The 23,724-nt window shown below is 45.5% G+C and overlaps 2 protein-coding genes across 6 annotated transcripts in view; one reads left to right on the top strand and one right to left on the bottom strand.

Moving 5' to 3' along the window:
* CIBAR2 (CBY1 interacting BAR domain containing 2) overlaps positions 1 to 7,269 on the top strand; it is a 13,704-nt gene extending 6,435 nt beyond the window's left edge. For both annotated transcript variants that reach the window (XM_039318613.1, XM_039318612.1), the window contains exons 5-9: positions 1,413 to 1,418; positions 2,652 to 2,756; positions 4,010 to 4,123; positions 5,239 to 5,343; positions 6,996 to 7,269. In XM_039318613.1, the coding sequence (XP_039174547.1) occupies positions 1,413 to 1,418; positions 2,652 to 2,756; positions 4,010 to 4,123; positions 5,239 to 5,343; positions 6,996 to 7,124 (459 nt within the window). In that variant the 3' untranslated portion in view covers positions 7,125 to 7,269. The remainder of the gene's footprint in view (positions 1 to 1,412; positions 1,419 to 2,651; positions 2,757 to 4,009; positions 4,124 to 5,238; positions 5,344 to 6,995) is intronic.
* On the bottom strand, positions 7,260 to 23,724 carry LOC120296698 (meckelin-like). Of its 4 annotated transcripts, XM_039318602.1 has the most exons (24): positions 22,984 to 23,724; positions 21,988 to 22,061; positions 21,511 to 21,576; positions 20,966 to 21,066; positions 20,243 to 20,321; positions 19,913 to 19,990; positions 19,605 to 19,670; positions 18,599 to 18,743; positions 18,014 to 18,131; positions 17,257 to 17,347; positions 17,022 to 17,078; positions 16,316 to 16,414; positions 16,004 to 16,102; positions 15,668 to 15,766; positions 14,680 to 14,773; positions 13,915 to 14,039; positions 13,336 to 13,476; positions 12,793 to 12,873; positions 11,964 to 12,080; positions 10,972 to 11,088; positions 9,629 to 9,724; positions 8,696 to 8,798; positions 8,410 to 8,552; positions 7,260 to 7,928 (listed from the first exon to the last, which is right to left on the bottom strand). In XM_039318602.1, the coding sequence occupies exons 1-24, from the start codon at positions 23,171 to 23,173 to the stop codon at positions 7,848 to 7,850; spliced, it is 2,460 nt and encodes an 819-aa protein (XP_039174536.1). In that variant the 5' UTR covers positions 23,174 to 23,724; the 3' UTR covers positions 7,260 to 7,847. The 4 variants fall into 4 exon arrangements, with proteins under 4 accessions (XP_039174536.1, XP_039174539.1, XP_039174537.1 ...); XM_039318605.1 differs by lacking the exon at positions 21,988 to 22,061 and having other exon boundaries at positions 20,243 to 20,407; XM_039318603.1 differs by lacking the exon at positions 21,988 to 22,061.

Here is a 23,724-nt window from a genome sequence, read left to right as displayed (position 1 = left end):
GTTCTCTTTTCCTAGGGCCAATCTAGCAGCTTGGTGAGACAGACCAGGAATGGATTCAACTGGAAGACTTGAATTCTATTTGATTGAGATTTATTGACTGTTTTCCAGCCTTGTCAACTTTAAGAAGTGGGGACTACAACTCCCAGAATTCCCCAGCCAGCTTGGTCCTCACATTTTAAAGCTGATGAAGTTGGGAAGCACCAGATTATAATAGGGGGATCTTGCAAGTCCTTCCTTCCTTCCTTCCTTCCTTCCTTCCTTCCTTCCTTCCTTCCTTCCTTCCTTCCTTCCTTCCTTCCTTCCTTCCCCCCGAGGGGCAGGGGGGAACCAACTCAGAATCTCTTCCTATCTCCTTTCCTTGAGCTTGTTTCTTTTGCCTCATGGTTGCCTAGTATATTTTGGATGCCTTCTTGGTCATCTCTCTGGCATCTTCACCATCATATTCTCAGGAGCAGGGGAAACAACCCCCTTCCCTCCCATCCTCACAGATCCTGGAATGCAGATGCCAACTTGTTGGCCACGTCTCTTTTGGTCCCTTCCTTCCTCCACAGAGGAACAGTTCAGCTCAGTCTTCAGGATCAAAATCTGGTGCCCCATAATTCTAAAAGGCCAGGGAAGGAGCATCCAGCATTTCTAGGTTATCAAAGAAGGCTTGGAGCATGGGCTTTGAATCTGCTCGCTCTGGGATTCATTCCCATGTTTTGACACAGTCTGCAGACAGCCAGATGGAGACACACGCCCACACAATTACAGCTCCTCATTTCCTTTCTTCCAAATGTGGTTATGCGTTCCTTTCACCAAATGTTTTCCCTCTCCAAGCGATGCAAACAGTCAACCTGGGCATCTCTGAGACTATTCTTCAGGGTCTAAATGACCCAGCTGGGCTCCAATCTTCAGATTATCGTTGATCAGATGACCTACCCACCATCTTCTTCTGCCTCCCCCAGCCCAGAAATATCTCCTCCTGCTGTTTCTCCACTCAAGCTCAACAGGCAAATCTTCCTAAGGGCTCTGTGACTGATTCATGGACAGGGCTGCCCCCTCGTGTTGAAGCTACCGAATGCCAGAGCTCTCTGTAGCTTCTCTTTGCTTGATAAATGTAAGTTTTAGTTCAGAGAGACCAGACACCGGTCCAAAGGCAAAGGAACCTGGAAGAGCACTACTAGACCTCTTTCTGATCTATTGTTCCTTCCTCTCCTCCCAGATCAGAGCGATGAGCTATCTGAAAGAACCAGCACGTTGCAAAGCATGATGTATGATTTTGTTCTAAAGAAACCATTTATTTTAGCCATGGCTTAGCCCAGCCTTGTAAGACTGACTCCACCACAGCCAGAACTGCTACTGTGAAAAAAGCTTAAATACTCAAATGTTCTGTTTCCTATCCAGTGTTTTGCCTTGACTATCATCTTCAGTCACAGGTAAGAGGTTTCTCTCCTTGTAGAAGATCACCAAAGACCCAACAGTATTGTTAAAATAAAGACAGAGGTGAGAATCCCCCAATACAAGAGCCATTCTCCAGAATAAATGTCTACTACTGGATACAGTGTTCAAGAAGGCGACATCCACAAAAAAAGTTCCGAGATTTCTTTTTGAAAATACTTTTTCCAATAAGAAGAAACGCCCAAAGACCACCTAATAAGGCAGATTATTCTTCCGTAACTTTAAGCCCCTTTTAGATATGGGGAATTTCAATTACTATAATTTCCAGACAGAACTTCTAGAGCAGTGGTTCTCAACCTGTGGGTCGGGACCCCATTTGGGGTCAATAGACCATTTCATGGGAGTCGTCAAACAACGCAGTCTGCCATTTTTTCCCACTTTTCCTTAGCTGTGCTACTCCCTTTTATTCTATTGGCTTTTGAAAGCCAATAGAATAGACTCTCTTGAACAGAGTCTAATTCTATTGGCTTTCAAAAGCCAATAGGAATTGTCCAGGCTGTCTCTGCCCTGCTGAGCCCGCCAAAAGTCCCATTCTGCAAATGGTGCTGCACCAGTTGAGTAGTCCTCGATTTACGACCGGTTGAGTAATCCTCGACTTACGACCGGTTAGGGGTCGCGGCATTAAAAAGGTTAAGAACCACTGTTCTAGAGGACTACCAGGCTGGAGAAGGCTTGGCCAAAAGACACCTCAAGATACTAAGTCTCAGATTCAAATCAGTCCATGAAAAGCATTTGCCTTTCTTTTAGACACTAAATCAAAGTAATTGAGCTGTGCTCCCACACAGTATGTCTTCTGCACATTTTCCCCAGATGTTGTATGAGGGCCCAGGAGAATTGTCCCATCTGATACTTTCTATCATTCATGTAAGTTCATGAGCTCAGGAGGAGATACAGCTGAGTTGATCCGCAACTGCTTCCCTATATGACGTGATGAAGTTCCTTATGAAGCCCTCACAAGGCCTGGCTGTTGGATGCCTTCAGAAAGAAGATCAAGCTTTTGCCCCATCGCAAAAAAGAGAGCTCTTGAGATGCTGCCTTGTACCAAATTAGCTACTTGTATCTAGATAGATGCTAGGAAAAGATGCTCCTTTTCCCTCTTGCTCAATACCATTGATAGGGAAGGTGGTGCTGATGTAATGCACCTTCCCCATAAATTATCTCCCTGGGTTCTGGGAAACCATCTCATCCATGTTCCATCCCTTTTGGGCTAGGTTGAGTCTCAAGCACACAAAGCTTCAGTGGACGCAAGCCGGACCACTCAGCAGCTTGAAGAGACCGTAGATGAGTTCCAGAAGCAGAAGTTAAAAGATATCCAGGTAATCTGTTTAGCAACTGCTTCAAAAGCTTTTAAGACTCTTTAATTATTTGTGCGGTTGCTGGAGACTTTTCCAAATTAAAACATGCATGGGGCTGGGTACAACCTTGTGAGAATGCACAATATAAACACACAGAGCAACAAAGAGAGTATTTTTTTAAATAGACCCATCATAGCTATATCTCAGAATTGCAAACTACATCAAGCAAACAGCCAGAGAGGAATCTTATTTGCTGAAAATTATCATTTTTTTACTTTTTAAAAAATTTCTTGATTAAAAGTGCCCAACTCCAAAATTATTATATAACACAACAAAAACAGCACAATAGACCACTGTGTAGTCTCACATAAAAACTGAGAAAAACCCATATTGCGATAAGTAACCTGAATGTATTGATGTAATCATAAATATTGCAACATTTGATTATTACTGGATTTTATTATTGCTGGGAAAAAATGAATAAAACATTCAATATTTGGTTTCAGTTCTTTTCACCAACAGGAAGTTAGTGCAGCTACTAAAGGAAACGAGGTCTTGTCAATTTGCAACTTAGAAATTGAAAAGGAAAGAGGAACATTTGAAAAGAAATATACGCGTGTTCTCTATCAGATTGTTGTATGAGAGAGAGAGAGGAAGAAAGAGAGAGAAAAGAGAGAAGACGAAGGAAGGAAGGAAGGAAGGAAGGAAGGAAGGAAGGAAGGAAGGAAGGAAGGAAGGAGAAAGAGCAAGAGGAGGAAAGAAAAGGAGGACTGTGGAGTCCTTGGTTTTCCCTGAGCTTGGTTGTTTTCTTGCAGACATTTCATGACCCAACTAGGTAACATCATCAGTGCTAGTGGAGTTTGCAGAAGGAAGGAAGGAAGGAAGGAAGGAAGGAAGGAAGGAAGGAAGGAAGGAAGGAAGGAAGGAAGGAAGGAAGGAAGGAAGGAAGGAAGGAAGCTTTATATTTTTCTGCAATTTGCTTCCTCTGTTTTCAGTCTGTTATTTTGATCTTGCGATTACAGGAGCATTAAGCTAGAACAGGTTATATTCCATTTTAGAGCAGGCGTGTGGGATTTTCAATTTCCCATCAAGCCCATCACTTTCCGATCTTTAGGAGGAAAAGTGCACTTTCAAAATGACTTATTCAGATCAGCTCTGGTGAAGATAAGAAAATAGACACTTCCAAATATGCCAGCCATTTGTTTACGAAAGAAACCATTAGGGGAATTAAAATCAGGACTCACCCTTTGCTGTACTGTTTCTTTACCTTACAGAAGATCTTCTTAGATTTCATCGGCATTGAGATGGCGTTCCACGCAAAAGCTCTGGAGGTTTATTCCCAAGCATTCCAAACTTTGGAAAACTACGATGCAGAGAAAGATTTGGAGGTACCAAGTGATGGGGAACGACAGAGGCTCAGTTGTGGTGCTTTGTGGGCCTGGGGGTCAGTCTTGCCACAGCATAAAGGTGCCTGCTAAGCTTCCCTCGCCAATATTTGCACAAAAGGAAGCCAAACATTCTGGTTTACATTGATCCTGGTTGGGGTTTAAAAACAAAAAACAAAAAACAGGACAGGTAAGTCCTCAGCTTACAACAGTTCAAAGTGACTGTTCAAAGTTACAAAGGCACTGAAAAAGTGACACGACTGTTTTTCACACTTATGACTTCTTCAGCAGCCCTGTGGTCAAGTAGTCAAAATTCAGATGCCTGAAAACTGACTCATATTTATGACCTTCACTGTGTCCCGGGGTCATGTGATCCCCTTTTATGACATTCTGACAAATCAAGACACTGGAGGAAGCCAGATTTACTTAACAATGTGTGACTAACTTAACAGCTGAAGGGCAAAAATCATTTAACAAATGTCCCACTTAACAACAGAAAATATGGGCCCAATTGTTGTTGTAAGTTGAGGACTATTGTATGTGGCACCTCTCTAAGAAGATCAAGAGGGTGTATAAAGGCAGATCCCCCCTTATTTTATCTTCAGAAGAATCTAGGAGAGACCATGAACACTTGATCCAAAGTCACCCAGTGGCTCCTTGAAGTTAGACCATAGCATCATAGGACTGGAAGGGGTCTCGGAGGTCTTCTAGTCCAACCCTCTGCTCAAGCAGGAGACTTTGTAGTTATATAGGTTCAAGTGTGTAGTCAATACAGCCAAACTATTAACCTCTGCTGGGTGTTTTTAACCTTTTATGAACTTCCCAACATATAGATCAGGGGTCTTCAGACTTGGCCCTTTTATGACTTGTGGACTTCAACTCCCAGAATTCCTCAGCCAGCAATGCTGGGAGTTGAAGTCTGGGAGTTGAAGTCCACAAGTCATAAAAGGGCCAGGTTTGAAGACCCCTGATATAGATCAATGTTTCCCAACCGTGGCTACTCTTAAGTTAGGTGGACTTCTATTCCCAGAAGTCCCCAGCCAGTTGGAGGGAACAGTGGGACTGATCCCTCCAACAGGTCAGCTGGCCTCCTCAAAACGCAATTCTTGCCTCCACAGGATTTCAGAGCAAAAATACAAGTTGCTTCTGGAAGGTTCCCTGACTCAAAGCCAGCCACTGCCACCAACCCAGTCTCCAGCCTTCCATGGTCCAGGGGAGCACAGGTAAGGAAGGACAACGTGGTTGCCAAAACCTGGCTTAGATGAGGAAGGACTACGGGGAGAGAAAATCCCCAGGAAAGGGCAGAAGGATGCATTTTGGCACTCAAAGGACAATAAACCAAGAGAGGTTCAAGAAGACTAGTGATTGTGTAGGTAAAGCCTACACAAGCTGCCCAGTTCTGTGGGTCACAGGGAAGAAACCCAGAGGGCCAAAATAAACCATGGAAGAAAAGGAGTCAACCGTCACCCCAAAGGGCAAGGAACAAGAGACAGAGCCAGGAAACAAACCGTCATCAACAATCTTAGGTTCCACCAAGAAATGCAATCCAAAGAATGAAGAGAGCAGCTCCTGCAGATGTTTGCTTGGAGCCGGTTTGGGTCTCCGCCCAGCCCCAGCTGCTGCTTATCAAAGGCCAACTGGCAGGAAGGCCTACTTGGGAGCCCATTGCCTGCTCTTGAGTAGACCCAGAAGAGCCTTTCCTTGCAGCCCAGGTCCCGGAAACTAGCAATTAAAGCTTTCAAGCCAGAATTGTCCCATCCAGATCAAGGGCGGGGTTGGGATGAGGCTAGTGAAGAGAAACACTTTTGGATTTTTAATTCACTCCGATTCAATTTGGCGGAAGGAATCAAGTCTTTAGTTTTTCTTCGAAACTCCATGTGACTCCCCACTCCATGAGATCCCAAGAGAAGCCCTCCTGAGGTGGCTTTTTCCTTGCGGGTCTTTTTCCACAGGTGGGGAGGGGGGAAAGTGGGACTGCTTCACAGCAGAGGGAAGTGGTGCCCGTTGGAAAGCTTCTCCAACGACACCTGAACTCCGAACCTCCACCAAGACAAACCCCCAAAGGGTCCTCAGGGACCAAGAGTGAGCAGAGCAACAGGCCCCTTTCCCACCGGAGAAGGAAACACCTGAAAAATGGCGGGATTTTAACTTCAGCAACGGCCCAGGCCCTTGGATTTCTGGTTGACCGAGTGGGCCTGGACCCAAGGTTACAAAAACCGGGCTGTGGGTGGAGGAAAAGAGGCCCCATTTGAGATCTAAAATGGTGGCTTCAAGTCAAGGAGGCAAGTACAGCCAGTCCTCGACTTACAACAGTTCATTTAGTGACCGTTCGAAGTTACCATGGCACTGAAAAAGCGACTTATGACTGTTTTTTCACACTGACAACCGTTGCAGCATCCCCAGGATTACATAATTCAGATGCTTGGCAGCTGACTCATATATATGACGGTTGCAGTGTCCCTGGGGGGGGGGTCACGTGATCCCCTTTTGCGATCTCTGACCAGCAAAGTCAATGAGGAATCCAGATTCACTTAACGACCTGGTTAGTAACAACTGCAATGGTTTACTTAACAACTGTGGCTAGAAAGGTCGTAAAATGGGGCGAAACTCACTTAACAAATGTGTCACTTAACGACATAAATTTTGGGCTCAGTTGTGGCCGTAGGTCAAGGACTCCCTGTATTGCAGGTCAGGAAACTGACCTCCTGGGATGATGGAGATACCCAAAACAGTTGTTGACCAACACGGGGTGCCCATAAGAGGGTGTGTTTTTTTGGGGGGGAGGAATGGCTCCCACGGCCTTGGTGCTGATCGTTACAGCAATCGTGGCTTGTAGTCACATAATGCCACCATGGTTCTCTTTGTCCATCTCTAGAGTGTCCCCAGGACGCTCCAGAAACTGACATTTGTGGAGACTGAAGAAGGATCTGAAGAAGAGCAGGCCCAAGAGTTCAGCATCGGTCAGCACCCCCAGATCTGGCAGGTGGCCAGCAGGACCCCCTGACGAATTTCTCCATTTGTGAATTTAGACTTTTTTTTGTTCCTCAGCCAACTTTCTTTGCCCCTTTAGGCTTTCCTCCAACTCAAAACCATCTCTCTGTTCTGCACCCCCAAACCCGACATCACAATAAAGTCTTTGTTTTCAAGTGCATCCTTTTATTTTCATTTGGGAAATGTACATGGAAGTCACACTTTCAAAAGCTGGTTTTCATACATGTAAGATAGGGGTTTGCAAGCATGCAGGTTTCTAGTCCACTGTAGAGCAGGGGTCTTCAAACTGACTTGTGAACTTCAACTCCCAGAATTCCCCAGCCAGCATAACAGCAGTTCAGTCATACATCATAAAAGTCATAAATCACATTTTTAGTGCTGTTGTAACTTGGAACAGTCACTAAACAGACAGTTGTAATTTGAGGATTCCCTATAATTCTACGGGGAATGTGCTGGGCCTACAAACGGAAGCACATGGCCATCCAAACTTGCAAGCAGAGGCATCAAGTCTTTGAGGGGCCTGGGGGGGGGGAAATATACTCCCCCCCCCGCACACATTCTTTCACGTGCTTTGTTTGAAAGAGAATCCCAGAAATAAGAACCATTCGGACATTTTTCTTCCCTAAAAGATGAAATTTCCCAGGCTGAGAAGTCTGGGATTCTTTCCAAGCACATCGGCAGCCTGGCCCAGCAGGGTCTTTTTCTCTTCCCACGTGGAAGGGCTTGGTGGTGGCTCTCAGATCAGGAACTGTTTTTCCACCAAGGTCTTCTCTGCTAGATTTCGCCTTCCGAGTGTGTCACGCGCCACTTGCACAAGCTGAAACACAGACGGGCCTCCGTTTGTCCTCAGTGCAGCGGACCCTCATCTTCCCTCTCTCCAAGATGGTCAGGAAAAAGCCGATTACGTCTCCACGAGAACCACCTCGCTAGACGGCTGGCCCTGTTTACCGAGTGCCATGCTAAGCTGGGGTTGGCAGCTCTGTGTCAGTGGGCACGGCTGGCTGGGATGCATGCCGACTGCACATAAAATCATCTCACAGCTTCCTCAATTCACACATGTCATTTCAGGCCAGATTGCCAGATTCAATCTCACATCTTATTGAAGCCCTTAACACTCCCGGGAGTTGCATTATCACTCACACCCACACGGTATTGCAGCTGATCTTCCGATGAATTAAAAGCAAACTTTGGGGGGGGGGGCAAACCTTATCTTCCTCATGCTACATCATGTGTCATTTTAAGAAAACAAAGAGAAATGGCATGTTCCTACTACTTCCTCTCTATCTAGAAACTTTTACCTTCTGCATGGCAAAGGTAACAACCGCTGAGAGCACAAAATTCTGTGCCCCCAAATCCACAGCGCAGAACAGGAGGGTTTCAAAGAGAAGGAGCAATAATTCGTGGCCATAGAAGAGCGTCCGGCTGAACAACGCACCGTCATCTGAAGGAGAAAGTCGCCAGAGCCAAGGTCAGACTGTCATGTAGGATAATTCTGAGGGTTCAACCTCACTTCCAGGTACAGCCTGAATCGTGTGAGCCAGCCCTTAAGAGCTAGACCCCCATAGGAAGGCGCGTGGTGGGTACCGTTATAGAGAATCGAGAGGTCTCCCAGCTCCTGAAATTCCAGGTCCATGACCCTTTCCGAGAAAAACTTGTCCTTCACTATGTAGTCCATTTCTTTGTATCTCTAAAGGGTGGGGACAGAATGAGAAGTGGTTAGAGAAAGGACGGATTAAAAGGGAAACCGTCCTAGAGAGAGAACAGCTTATGCAGAGTAGACATAATAAGAGCTGTTATATTATGCTTCATTGCACATCAACCAGATGTTTAGATTGGATGTGGCAGTTTTATCCACCCACTGAGTCCTTCCCAAGGATCTGGGATTGGGAGATGTGGTTGTTTGATGGGATTAAAGGTCTCCCCGAGGGATGTAACATTCCACATCAAACTGTCTTTTGCAATTGACTGATGGTGATTTTGTCAATTATTTATAATAATAATAATAAAGTTGGAAGGGACCTTGGAGGTCATCTAGTCCAACCCCCTGCTCAGGCAGGAAACCCTATACCATTTCGGACAAATGGCTGTCCAGTTTCTTCTTAAAAACTTCCAGTGTTGGCACATTTGGTCAATATGATTATTATTATTATTCCTTTCTTCTTCCTCAAGGATGTTTCAAAAAGAGTTTGATTCTTCTGGAGTGGGTGGCCGTGATAAATGGGACACATTAAATTAATAAAATGAACTCTAATACATTTTTTAAAAAAGAATAGAGTTTTGGTGACAAAGAGAATGATAATAAAGTAAAATTCCAATTGGCTGTAACAGGGCAGTTTGCACAATGTCTTTGACACACCCAGGAATCCCGTTGACCATCTTTGGCATCTGTTGACCTGGACTTGACAATGTTCTCCTCAAACCATAGTTAGAGCTCTTTTCTGACTGCTCAGCTCCAGAGAGCAACAGAACGAGCAAAGTCCCTGGAAGGAATTTAGCCAAATGCGACTGAAGACTCACGTGTTCCAAGAAGGACACCAGGAACCAATTCAGCGCATGGTAGCCTTTCAGCCGCAGCTCGTGAAGATCAGGGCGACTTCGGAGTCCTCTCTGATGCTACAAGGAGAACATTCATGGACTTTAAAAGTTCAAACCTGCCTCCTGGTAGGCACCGGTGAAAAGGAGGGGGGGAAATGGATTTATTTTACTTGATTCTTCCCTTCGGCAGGAGAAATGTCAGTTCAATTTTCACCCGCCTGTGCTTGAGAACTCATCTCCAGCCGCAGAGGGAGTTTTCAATTAGAGTTTGAAGTAGAAAGTGAGAAAATAGGATGGCTACACTCAGCCACTGTTCCTTGAAGGAGCTAAACTCAGAAAGTTCAACCAGGGTTCACTTCTAAGAAATAAAAAAAATAATATGGTTTCGTGACACCCAACGAGCTAGATAGATTTATAGGAGCATTTGTTCCCCTGGTCGGCTACCCAAGCTTCAAGAGGTCCTCTTAGGCCACAAACTCTTTGCCACAATAAATCCAAGGTTAAATGCTTCTTTGTTCAGTTGGGAATTTTCTCTCTGATCACCCTTGACAAAAAACATGCCCAAGATTTTTGGCACTTTTTATCATTTTTCTCAGTGATCTCAAGATCTTTTTATAGCTAACTTTCAGCAGTCCCTACCACTGAATGAGGGTGAATGGAGGTATTTCAGAGCTACTACGCCTTTAGGTGGAAGCTTATTGTTTCAGACTAGCTGCTCCCTCACCTAAACATGAATAAGGGATTGCTAATTAGCACTACTCTCCCCAGAAGTGCGTCAGAACTGCTTTTGCAACAATTTTGTTTAATATGAAGTATTACAAAGAAGCAGCTTCTAGTCCATATGGTATGGGGTTTGCTTCTAAGCTAAGTTTGAAAGACTCGCTGGCCTACAGAGATAAAAGGATTATGAGTTCACCAGCACGAGAAAATGTGTGTCATTGCATCATAATGTTTGCGTCTTACATCCAGGCATAACACCATGGGCATAACAAAAGGCAGGTGATGTCACAATATTGCAATTCATGTTTCATTAGTGGCATCTACAGCTTCCCCTTGCAGATAGCCAAGGAGAAAAATGTTTTATGTTTCAAGACAGATTTTGTGCACTCAAACAATGTTCACTGGGAATTTCTCGGCCTTTTGGCTAAGATCAACTGTGTGGAATTCCTGCCCCCTCATCTCTGGAGGGTGGCATTGAAGGAAACGGGCCTTATGAGATGGACCACGAGTCTCTCTGCCGTGAAGGATAGCTGAATCATTCTTAAGGATGCTTGTGCGGCATTTCTGAAAAGCAATTAAGAAGAAAACATTGCAAGATCTGCTACCTCCATTAATGAGAGAAGGATGCGGTCATAGAAGGTCCGAGTCCGGTCAGTGAGAAGCACCTCGAAGGTCTGCACCTCAGAGTTAGCCTCCAAACCCCTCAGGGGACAAAGATTGTCCTGGGAAGAAAACCAAGAGGAAGCGAAAAGTTACAGTGGAAACACACGAATACAGTAAAGATTTCTATATTTACCATTTCTCTAGTCCTCGCTTCAGTTTTGCAGATTTAAATTATGGGACTCTTAAGTTGGAAACTTTTTGCTCAGTGAAAGAATCCAGATTAAAGTATCCATAAGGACTGGCTGTTTAGCCTTGTTCTGGTGTTCATCTGCTTTTAACACTGATCATTTTTTCCTAATATTTAGCCCACATCGGCCTTCCTCTGACTGCTTTTCTGCATCTTGTGCTTGTGTAATTGAAAGAGACGACACATAAGGAAGATTGGAGGAGGAGGAGGAGGAAGAGGAGGAGGAGGAGGAGGAGGAGGAGGAGGAGGAAGGGAATAAACCCAGATGTTTTCTGGAATCAACACTGTTGGCTGAGAAGACAACCACACTGGAGTTGGTTTTCAGAGAAGAGAACGGTTCCTCTTCCCAATTCCTTGCTACATCCCGATGGCTACCAAGAAGCCCCAATTCAGTCACTTTGGAAGAGCGAGGTAAATTCATGGAGATCAGCCATTGCTCACTGTTATGATGGCTCTGATGGTGAGAAGAAGCATGAGGAGGCAAGAATGCTAACAGGTTGGGCATTCTCTTTGAACGCTTCCATGGAGTCGGACCATAAATGAATCCTTCCCGTTGTTAGAAGGCGAAAAGCAAGGAGGAAAGAGAAGACCACCTGTCTTCAACTGAAGGACCAAGCTGCAGGTAACCTCCAGCCACATTCACCTTGAGAAGGGCCCAAGACAATGACACAGTCCCGCAAGAGTCTGTTAGAAAGAGAAGCCTCCACGCCACGTGGTGAAGGACCAAAGACCAGAAGCCAGGGTTACCTCCTCTTTCCTGAGATAAGAGAGCATTGTGTCCAAGCTCACATCAGCATGTCCGTGGACGCTTCTCCCATGGATGTAGAATCCGTAACACCTGTGTGTCAAGATGAACACAGATACCTGCAGGGATTACAAAGAAACGTCCATATTACAGGGAAACAAGGACACTTCCAAATGCATCTGGCTTATTTTAAGAATTAACACATTTCCCCCCAGGTTGGCTTGGAACACCTTTTAAAAACCAGCCTATAAAGTAATGTAAATGTTTTAAAAAATGGCTCAGAGCAAAGCCTAAAACTTGCATCAGAATCCCTCAGGTAAGCAATTAAAAGCAGCCACAAATTAGCTGAAACTGGCTTAAAAAATGAAATAATTTCTTAATGAACATTCAGCCATTTAAAAAGTGCAAATTAAGACATCCTGAAGGGCAAATTAGCCTCGCACTGCATATATGGGGGTGGGAGTCCCCAATTATGAAATGACTTGTTCAACTGGAACTCCCCATGCCCTCATTATTACCGCATTATTAATAGTTGCACTACATTATAACCGCCTGCTTTTTTTTAGAAATGTAAAAGTAGGTTGCAAATCTTTGTCTGAGCTGAGATCTGACCTTAAAAGGTGGAAAAGAAGGTAGCTCTAAGGAAGGAATGGGTAAGAGAAGCACAGAAAAGAAGAATCCAGAATCTAGTTTCAGCTCAAATCTTCTCATCCAGATGTGTGTACATTTTTGCTCTCAGGATTGCCAGCAATGGCCATGCTGACAGGGGAGCCCTGGGAATCTAAGTCTCCAAGTTGGGGAACAGACAATCTGGTGACGGGTGTGACTCACATTGCTCAAGGAACAAAGGTCAATGAACTGATGAATCTTGTCCTCCACAAAACGTTGATATAACCCAACGGACACCAACATCTGGAACAGAACCAAGAATCCCTGAGGAACTGCAAGGCAGGTCAACTTCCCACAAGAATCCAGAGATCCTTTTTGCAAAGATCCTGGTGGCTTCTTCCAATCAATTGGAACAAGTCAATGCATGTTGAAATACCACCTAAGAATATCTTTTGCAGCATGAAAATGCTGCATGACAGGTGAGCAAAGGAGCAAATAGACAGAATTTAGGAAAGTAGAGTGAGACCTATTTTTTCCTCAACATTTCCAACTCTAGAACATGGTTAGGCCATCATCTATCATCCATCCTTCATGCTAGGTGCTATTTATTTTCTTGGTAGAGATAGAAAAGGCTTCTGAAGAGGGGAGACATTGTTTTACATGGAATGGAGCACTTTTTTCTGCAACAGGATGATTTGGAAATATTCTCTGTCTTTTTGGAGGGGAGGGGAGCGGAGGGGAGGGGGGAGGGGGGGAGAGGAGAACCTGCACAATGGCCACCACCAGCCAAACAGAAGCGGCAATCCCAAAACGAAGAATTGGGCTCCAGGGAGCTTGGTAAGTATTTGGCTCAGGCTGCAGACTGACATTCAGGTCTCTTGATGCGAGGTTTTTTAGCCCCACCACCTGTGGATGAAAAGAAGCCAACATCACTCCCACATGGAGACACCTTCTCTTCATCTATGGCTCACTGGGTGGGTGAGTATTCTCATTCTTAACTGTAACGTGAGATTAATAGTCCACAACTATACAGTTTGTGCTGAAAATGTTGGGCTAGGAAAGGAAATCAAGTTAGGGTTTTATTGTCCTACGGGGATTGGACAAGGACCTGAAGGAGCAATGGGCTGTTGGCTCACCCAGGATTTTCCTAAGAGGATGGGGAAGAAAAGCCACCAGAACAGACCAGTGGGAACAGGAGCTTCTGCCATCAAGATGAGATTCCAACTTTTTGTCCCTGTCTCTCGTCCCGCTCACTCTCCAGACCAGCAGATGTCTGCCTGCCTGCAGAATCTTTCTCAGGGCTGCTGACAGAACTCAGTGAGCCCTCCTGGGTCTTGCACTGACCTCCAAAACCAACAAAACTGCAAACAGCTGAAGCGAAGGATGCACCTTCCTGTGTGTCTGGATTTCATTCCACTCATTAGCGATCAGAAAAGTCCTCCAGGCACTTACTGACGAGGCTGGACCTCCTGGACCAGGGTGGGGTGGAGAGGGGGGGATGCACAAACAAACAATGAGCTTTATTGGTAGCCTCTGCATGCGCCTCTCCAATGTTTTTTGACCAATTGCAAAGCTTGGCACTCCGGAGACTCCCGGCGCTTTTGCTGTATGTTCGTCTGCCTCTCCAACAGCAAATAATACAATACAGCTTGGTTGGCTTCCCAAAAGGGCTGGAGAAATTCATGGCTCTTGCCTTCATGAGAGGAGGCCCCCTTAGTTGGCCCCTAGAAGAACAGCTGGCCAAGGATCCAATCCAGCAGGGCAGGGCTGGTGTTCTCAACCTGAAGCCCACTGCTTGCTCCCAGCAGCCGTTGGGATGATCTAGTAGTGTGGCTAGTCACACGAGTGATACCATCAAACAGTTGTGTGATGTAACACTGCCCTTGTTTGGAAGCAAGCCAAAGCTTTGGGTCTTTGAGGAAATCTTTTATTCAGGATAAGAGCAGGTGTCCTGGACCTTCTCGCTCCATCAGCAGGAGAAACCCCAGGTGATACGAGCAGATCTTTCTGCTGGAGATTTGTTCACCAAAGGAGGAAGACGAGACGACGCTCTCTTTGGATCACCCATAAAATGAACAAGATATAACCAAAGCAATGATAAATGATAACCTTTCATTGTTGGTTTTTCCTTTGGCTTTTCCCAGTCGATCAGGAAAATGGAGACCGTTAGCTGGGTGATCAGCAGATGTAGGAGATCCAGGCTCTGGAACAAAAGCATCCACAGGGAATTTTATCTCTGGGATATGGAGATACGCTCTGCAGAGCTTAAGAACGTGACCTCTTTTACAGTGATTTGCAAATCCTACACCCTGAGTATCTTCCAAAAAGGAGCAGAGCTCATGTTCAACTCAAATGACTAACAAGCCAATGGAAATTTGCACAAGGGGCAGGGTCTTCCTGAGCACTAAACCCCTTCCCCTTGGGTCAGATTATGGGCATGACGGATGAGCAATCCTGGCAACAGGTAGTAGAGGGTTCTGTCCTTGAAGAGGACAAGGATTGGTTACTTTCAACTGTTGCCAAGAAAACAACATGACACAACTGCCATGCGGCCGTCGAGAATTAAGCTGGACTTGGCAGAAGTTAAGAAGGGCAAATAAAATCAACAGCCCCCCACAAAGAATTAAGCCGTGGTGGAGGGGGTTCTCTATTATGAGATGCTTTTTTTTCACCTTGTAAAATCATTGGGATTTTTCATCTATTAGTTAGTTCTCAAGCTACTGCAGTTCCAGACGACGCATCGTAAAATATGGCTTGATGGAAAAGGTAAAAAAAATCAACTCAGTTTTGATCTGAATATGAAGGCTGCCTGCAGCCATCCTGAATTGTAGTCACCATGTCATCCTCTCCAATTTTCTTGTGGGGAAGTCCCAGCCAGCCAGCTTTAAAAGCACTCCAGCAGCATTTCTCAACCTTGGCAAGATTAAGATGTGTGGACCTCAACTCCCAGAATTCCCCAGCCAGCCATGGGAGCTGAAGTCCACACGTCTTAAGCTTGCCAAGGTTGAGCAAGACCGCTCTAGAAAATGAAAGTTCTCCAAGACATAATGCCCCAAAGACACCAGGTTTTTCACGCAAGCTCTTTCCAACCTCTTACCTTCAAAATCAGAGCACACAACGCATAGATTATAAAGTTGGTTTCTGCTTGGCTACCAGCAGCTGGGAGTGTAATTTCCACAGTAGAAAACTGCTGACCCTATAGAAGAAAAGTCAAAACAGACGAGATCTTTCTGCTTGTGAGGTTCTATATCCCTCAGCACAAACATTATTATTATTCTTGTTGTTAGCAGAATTCCCTTCCTCTTAAAGAAGAAAGCCCCAATCTGTGTACCAAAGCCATAAATGCAAGAGTCACTAGAAATAATTAAAAATAAACCAATGGAACACTGGGTGCATGAACACCTGCGCACACCTCCACGGATCCTTACTTTACCTTGAAAGCGATCAGCCAGTAAATGCCAATTCCCAAGGTGACCATGAAAAAGACGTTTGCCAGAGAGCCAACCAAGCAAGCAAAGAATTTCAATATGGTCTGAAAATAAAATAAAAAATTTAACAGGAATAAAAATCTGAATCAAGGGAGGCCGGTGTGAAGAAAAAGCAATTTTGTACCACCTTGTTTCTTTGTTTTAAACATCTGGCAAAGTCTAAGCAAACACAGCTGGTGTCCCCAGTGAAGTCCCACATTCTAAGAGGTGACCCATTTCCCAGAAGCTCAAGATCAAAAGGTGAATTTCGCCCTTACCGTGAAACCGATATTTTGCAGGCGAGATCGCCGGGCCCAGCTGCTGGTTTCCAACAAAGCATAGAGGACAGCAAGGAACCCCAGGACCCCAAAGGCAATCTGTGCACAGACAATGTGTGTGTCATTCCTAGCAGAATGGAAAATATGCAGAATGCCTTGACATAAATTAAGCTGTTTTGGATATCCAAGACCATCCCTAAAACCTCCAAAAGCATCTTTTGGGAATGAGCGGATTAAAAGAGTAAATAGTTCAATCGCCTTTCTTCAAGCTAGAGGCCTTCCAGATGTATGGACTTCAGCTACCAGCATTCCACAAACAATGCAGCCTCACTGACTATTTCAGAAGTTCCAGAATTCTAGAAGAATTCTAGAAGAAACCCAAGCTTTCTAGAAAGCCTCCAGGGTGAGGAAACCTGATATGGGCAAAAGGGTTGAAAGCATCTTCCTGGTGGGGCTGTTTTGCCAAAGAGATGGGGCCATTCTCTTAGTGAGGAGAATACATGCTCTTCACAGAACATGACCTATTGCAATGAAGACCTCTGCAGAACCTTAAGGACCAGCAGTTTTATTGTAGGACAGCGTCCACTCTCTACAGCTCAAATGGCTTTTATCTTCTTTCCACCATTTGTCTATGCAGCAAAATCAGCCCAAAAAACCTTCAATGTTCAACAGTCTGTCCAAAAAATCTCGCACTGAGCTTACTCACATCCGTTGCTAGCTGAGCTGATCCAGGTCTCTGAATGTAGGAGACTGAAAATGACACCTGTAAAATCAAGTGACAAAATAACATTGTCCACAAAGCTGAAAAGCAGAGAAAGGTGGAAGCCAGGGGTGAAGGGAAGGAAGAAATCTACGCACAACCTGCAATGGCAGCAGATCCACTTCTGCTTCTGGATCTGCAGATTATAAAGTTGGGGGCTGTTCCCACCACATGGACTCACCCGGGCAGCTCCCGCAAGGGGGTATGTGGCATATCTGACTGTCAAGAAGAAAGGTGGGTCTTCCCCAGGAACAGTGGTTGGAAGGTGGACACTGCAAAAGCCAGGAAGAAGAATGGCGGTTGGTTCTGAGGGAAGGAGGGCTGGAGAAGAACTGGAGGAGAAAGCCAGTAAGATGAACGCTGCCTCTTGAGCTTCTGGGCAGCTCCTGACACAGGGGTATTTGGGGCACCAGCAAAGTGACATGTCTGCTAGGTCGATGCAGTGGATGTTTGTATTCACTGCTATGCAAAAGGATATCTGAGAGAAAATAAGGACAGGCTCACTTTACAAACTAGGCAAGTATTCTCCCCCCCTTTTTTCCCTTCATTTCTCCATTCTCTCTGCCACATTTCTAGTGAAGGGGCATCCACCAGCAGCTATTATTTCCCAATGACTTCCCAAATTCTTCCCAATTTCCAACCAAAATCTGCTTCCCTGTGATTTGAGTCATTGCTTTTTGTTCCGTCTTCTGGAACAATTTGACCTTGTCTTCTCCACCAAAGTCCTTCAGGTGCTTGAAGATGGCCATCAGTCTCCCCATCATCTTCTCTTCTCCAGGTTAAACTTACCCAACACCTTCAACTGTTCCTCCTCAGATTTTCCTGCCATCTTGCTGATTCTTCTCTAGACATTTACTTCAATGTCCTTTCTAAAGTGTGGTTGGCCCTTGACAACCTCTGCCCTTAATCAGGCCTCGGAAGGTGGTATTTTTTTTTACCTGAGAATCAAATCCTTTGCCAGGGTAACAGACTCTGGCGCATTTGACAAATTCCCTTTTCTGCTTGATAGCCCATCGACCAGAAAGAATCTCCGGAGCGCTTGAGTCAGCAATGGTGCTAAACATCAAAACAAGACGCAAGGACAAAGATTTTAGCAAAGGTTCTGGAGCTGTACTTTCAACACAGTGTACAAAACTGAGCAGAACAGCTTTGGAGAAGTTGATTAATATCGGTAAGGTCAGAAGGGGTCAAGATATTTGCAGGGGCTGAAATGAAACTGCAAAACTGAACCTCCAAAGGTACGTTCAGACATGGCATTGATGGACAAAGCTTGTTGCAAGCACATCGGTGTCTGCATTTCTACAGTTTGTTGGAAAAGGCTGGGCTTGAGAAGGGAAACTTTGCAGCCTTCAGAGAAGAGGAAAAGGGAAAGACAAGATTAATGAATGAAGCCAAGTTCCCAGAAATAAGGAAACAAAAAAGGGTTCCAGCAAATGCCTTAAGGGATCATGTAGATTTTAATGACAATTTGAAGACCATGATGCCTTTGATCTAGCCCAGAAAACCCCGAAGGGTTGCTTTACCTTGATTGTTTGTTACCATTGTGGGATTGCTTATAGGAATGGGCCATAGCTGGGTGTTCCCCTTCTCATCTTCAAACTGCAAAAACATCTCATAGAAGATGGGTTCTGGAGTCCTTTGCAGCAGAGCAGAGACTTCAAGGGTGCACTACAAAAAATAAAGACCAGGTGGAAACCGTGCAGCTGCCTTTCCTGGGCAAAGAGATCTGTTTAAGCCACATGTCTGGAGCTGCTCTATTCAGTTAATCATTTGAAAAGAAACCCCCAAATACAGGGTAGACCAGTGGTGGTGAACCTATGGCACATGTGCCAGAGGCGGCACTCAGAGCCCTCTCTGTGGGCACATGCGCCATCACCTCAGCCCCGCCTCCCCCTGCAGCCCCCTCCTCATCAGCAGCTCCCCCGGAGAGTTGCCCCTGAGCATGGCGTGCACGGAACAGCGCAGCCAAGGACATGGCAGCTGGGCAGCAGGGACAAGACTACGCCCTCACACCCCGTCATGCGCAGTTGCTACTGCGGGGCACAGGTGTAGCTGCCATGGCGCTGCTGGGCCACGTGTTGCTCCTTTTACATGCCATGGCACTGCTGGGCCACCTGGGCTGTGGAGGCGGTGGGTGGCCCTGCGGGTGGGCAGAGCAGGGGGCGGAGCAAGGCAGGGGGCGGCATGGGGCCGTAAGGAGGGGGCGGGGTGGTTTTGGGGCATTTGGTCTCTAAAAGGTTCACCATCACTGGGATAGAGTGCAATCTGTTATTCGGAACTGGTTTCCACTAAAAACCTAGGATTTGGCAGATGACCTATGGAAACAATTGATGACCTTCAAGATCTGCTGGGGTAACCAGCTGGACCCATATCTCTGAAAGCCACCAAGATTAAGTCAAGAGAATCTCACTCCTATTGGTGACATGTCTGGTTAGATCCCAATACTTCCTTCTCTCCAAACTCCAAAATGGGATTCTATCCACCAAGAACCAATTCCACAGGTTAAACTGAAGCAGAGGCATTGCTTACAGACTGACTGTATGAGGTCCCCAAGAGGAAAGCTGCATCCAGGACCTTCTGGCTGTTCGGACAGAGCTAAATGGTGCAAAGAGAAAAGATGATACAGCCATTTTTAAGTATTTTAAATGGTTTTGTGGAAGGAAGGAAGGAAGGAAGGAAGGAAGGAAGGAAGGAAGGAAGGAAGGAAGGAAGGAAGGAAGGAAGGAAGGGAAAAGAGAAAGCAAAAGAAGAGATAATCTTAGTCTATGTTTTCATCTGGCATTGTGAGAAGTGATGCTTGCAGGGACCATATTTAAAGATGAAAGTAATTTGTTTACCTGCAATGTTGCTCCCTTTACATCCTGCCAACCCAGGAATTTTCCCCAGACATCGTACTGAATGAGCTTGAAGTCAATCTGTAGAAAAGAATAACCAATCCCATGGGACTAGGTCATGCGTTTTAAGAAGTTCTCCCCGGCTCACCAAGTTAGTCCAAAGGTCTACTCAGCTGAGCCTACATGTCTGTTTGGTTGAAACAGCCAAGCTATTCAGGCTGGCTGGGAATTCTGGGAGTTGAAGTCCACCCATCTGAAAGTGGTCAGTGTTGGGAAACGTTTGGGGGAGGAACAGGACACGTGCACAGCTTTTCTGGATCTGCTTCAACTTGCCTTCAAATGCTTCCCAAAAGCCACAGAAGGAAAAGGTCCAGTGTTGCTCCCATACCAAACCTTTGGGAGGTCTTGGCTCCTAAAAAGAAAATCCATTCATGCTTTGCAGAAGATGGCAGGTGGTCCTGCAGGAAACAAAGGCTCCACAAAGCCCAGTTGGATCCTCTGAAGAGACAAGGGGATCACAGGGGTCAGATACAAGCCAGAGAGACGTCACAAAGTCACTGCACCAGAGATGCACCATGGGTGTCATTCGCAGGATGTGTTGGACACCCACTGCTCTCTGAGATGTCACTTGTCAATTGTCCCATTTTGCACATTCAACAAAAGAAACTCCTGGCTCTTTAGAATGACCAAGAGTGTAGCTTTATTGGAAGATCCATCTAGGCCCAGCACAAGCAAAGTCTGGGATTTTCCCACGAAAACTCCCATAGGTAAAACCCCCTTTTTCCCTTCGGGTCACCCAGAGTTCATCCATCGCCAATTGAGTTCAGTTCTCTTGTTATGGGAAAGCAGCTCTGCACCACTCAGGTATCTCATAACTTGACCTTGGTAGATAATGTCTCACCTGCAACAGAAGGCTCTTGTGCATTCCCCCTCCCTAGGAATTCACACATCCCCCTCCCGTTTCTGTTTGGCAAAACCTGAGCCGGAATCAGAAGGAGCGGAGTCACTTTTGACACCACCCCTTGGAGCTGGAAAACCAGAGCTGGTGTTACTTACTTGACCTTGGTGTAAAGATCATAAGGCCTGGTTTGCAAAGAGAAAGCTTTGAGGATGACCATGTTGGTGAGCATTTGACAAGCTGTTGCATTGCAGGTGTTCTAAGGCGAGTAAAAGAAAGCATTGGATGCAGGTAACTGAGGCCTGGACAGCAGGTACAATGGGTAAACTTCAGACCATTTTGGTGCAACTCTTTGTAAAATTAAACTCTTTCACAAGTTACTAGCTTCCCTCTGCTGGACCCTGGACCCCACATCAAGGTTGCAACCATTAAAAAGAAAAAAAAACAGTTGACAAGGGGGTTAAATATGGTCACACAGAGCTACCTGCCAGGGTTTGCATACCACAACTGCATGCTGACATGTAAAAAGAAGGTTAGAAGTCATTCGTATATATTATTATAGGTTTTTTGTCCTTTTTCTTTTCTTGCACTATTTCGCCCCTTTTTTCTCTTCTGGGAAAATTCTCAATAAATAAAAAAATTAAATCAAAGCCATCAATTCCCTACTTGGTACAGCAAGGAGATGCAGCATAAATCTACCCACCTTACATGCTAGGAAGCTCCCGTCAAGAAACTCAGATTCCCAGAGAGTGCCAGGGGGAACGTTGCTCTGTAGAGAAGGGGAGAGAAAGATCATGTTTGATAGCAGTCTTCCAATATTTGAGGGGCTGCCACAAAGAAGTGGGGGTCAAAGAAGTGGGGGTCTCCAGGACACCTGAACGCAGGACAAGAAACAATGGATGGAAACTAAGCAAGGAGAGAAGCAACCTAGAAATAAGGAGAAATTTACTGACAGTAAGAACAATTAAACAATGGAACAACTTGCTTCCAGAAGTTGTGGGTGCTCCATCACTGGAGACTTTTAAGAAGAGATTGGACAACCACTTGTCTGACAAGGTCTAGGGTTTCCTTTTTGAAAAGGGGGCTGGACTAGAAGACCTTCAAGCTCCCTTCCAACTCTGTTATTCTGTTAATGCTTCTGCCTGCATCCCCGAGAAAGAACCAAAAGATGTGCTCTTACGCAATCAGGGCATGGAAGACGATGGGGTTCTCCACTTGACTCTTTTGATCCAGGCTTGCAAACACAACCCAAACCTGGAAGGGGGGAAACTGAATCAAGACTGTGCTTCTAGAAGCTACCTGCTCGCTGTACAAATCTCAGGAGTTCACTCAAAACGTTAATGGCAGCCAATTCTGCAGTGAGTAGGTGAACTTTAGCATTTCAAAGAAATCAGGAATTCTGGGAGTTGAAGTCTTCACATCTTCAAGTTGGTTGAAAAACACCATTGTATGGCACATCTGTAATACACCAGCTGCTGGTACCAGTGCATTCTTTCAATGGGTATTCCCCATTGTGTGCCTGCTTACTCTCTTGTAATCCCTTTCTCTCCATGAATGTAAATACAAACATGAATTCCCTTCATGTGAATTATCCCAGCAGTAGGGTTAGCATCCCAAGTGGAGGAAAGGAAAGCAGAGTCAGGATCACAGGATTATGACCATTTGCTTAGCGATGGAAATGACAGTCCCAATTTTTGCCGCTAAAGGACTACTTGTACACTCGGAGAATATGTAGAAAACCCCTTGGGGCTCAAACTACAGGAACAGCTAAACATGTCTCTTATTACTGAGTGAATGTTTTTACATAACCAAAGTAGCAGGAAAGGAGGCAAGCAAGAATGAGATTGGAGCAGGATCCTGACACAAATCAAAAGCGTTCCCCTGCAAGTCTGCAATTAGCCGTGGCACATAATTTCATGCTCACTGCACGGCCCCAAGGGCACCCTTGGGATGCACCAATGCACTCCTTTCTGCAGATCTGGCATTTTGCTGGCTGTATACACGACGGCTAATAACTCATTAAAGCTTCTCTTTCTGCAGCTTCTTCACAAAAGGGAAAGTCGGTGGCATTTTTCCAAGGGCCAGTGCTTTCCCCCACGTGGCTACTAAATTGCCATTTCCCCCATTAGACATATCCTTCCCTGTCCCAGCCTTCTGTCCACCCGTTCACACTCACCCTCAGGACTTGGGATCAGCTCTGGGGCGCAGGAGCTGCAGTGGCCGGTCTCAAGGTTGAAGAATTGGTGAGCCCCACATTTTTCAGGAAGGCTGGAGGCGGCAGGCCAGTTCCTTAGACCCAGCATGGGGCACTGCAGGGGATTGAGAAACAGCAGAAAAAGGGGCACAGAGCTTTTCAGAATTGGCATTGTGGAGGGAGCCTGCAGTGGGGGTTAGTCACTCCCCAGATTGATCCTCTGTGGGCGGAAGATCAGGAAAGCCTACACCGAGGCAGAGAATCTGGTTTTGTGTCAACCCAGGTGTATCCGTAGTAACCAAACACAGGTGTGGCTTCTTAGGAGCTGAAGTGAGGTTTCCAGCTTTGACTCACCTGCCGTTTTAACTTCTGGGCACCATCTGTGGTCAGACTCGGTCACAGAGACAAGGCACAGGGTGATCTTGGCTCAAGACTAAGGAATCGCGGTAGACAAGCACTATCTATGATTCCACAACAGTGTCAAGACCGCAGGGAAAATGCAAAGGAAGGCTGGACGTGATTTGTGAGGTTGACAATGATTACGGAAAGAAAGCAATGATGGTTTAACTTCAGAGTGGATAAAATTCAAAGGCATTTATAGCTACTATAAAGATCTGTTTCTATTTCTTTTCCTATGGCTCTCCTTTTTCATAAGTACGAGGACCCTTCGTAAATCACTTTTTTCAGTGCCATTGTAACTCTGAACGATGGCTAAACGAATGG

Source organism: Crotalus tigris, unplaced genomic scaffold (genome assembly GCF_016545835.1).
Source record: "Crotalus tigris isolate CLP2741 ecotype Arizona unplaced genomic scaffold, ASM1654583v1 scf7180000021447.437961, whole genome shotgun sequence".
In the NCBI taxonomy this organism is placed as follows: Eukaryota; Metazoa; Chordata; class Lepidosauria; order Squamata; family Viperidae; genus Crotalus; species Crotalus tigris.
Note: the sequence above shows the minus strand (reverse complement) of the source record. Positions and strands in the feature narration are given on the sequence as shown.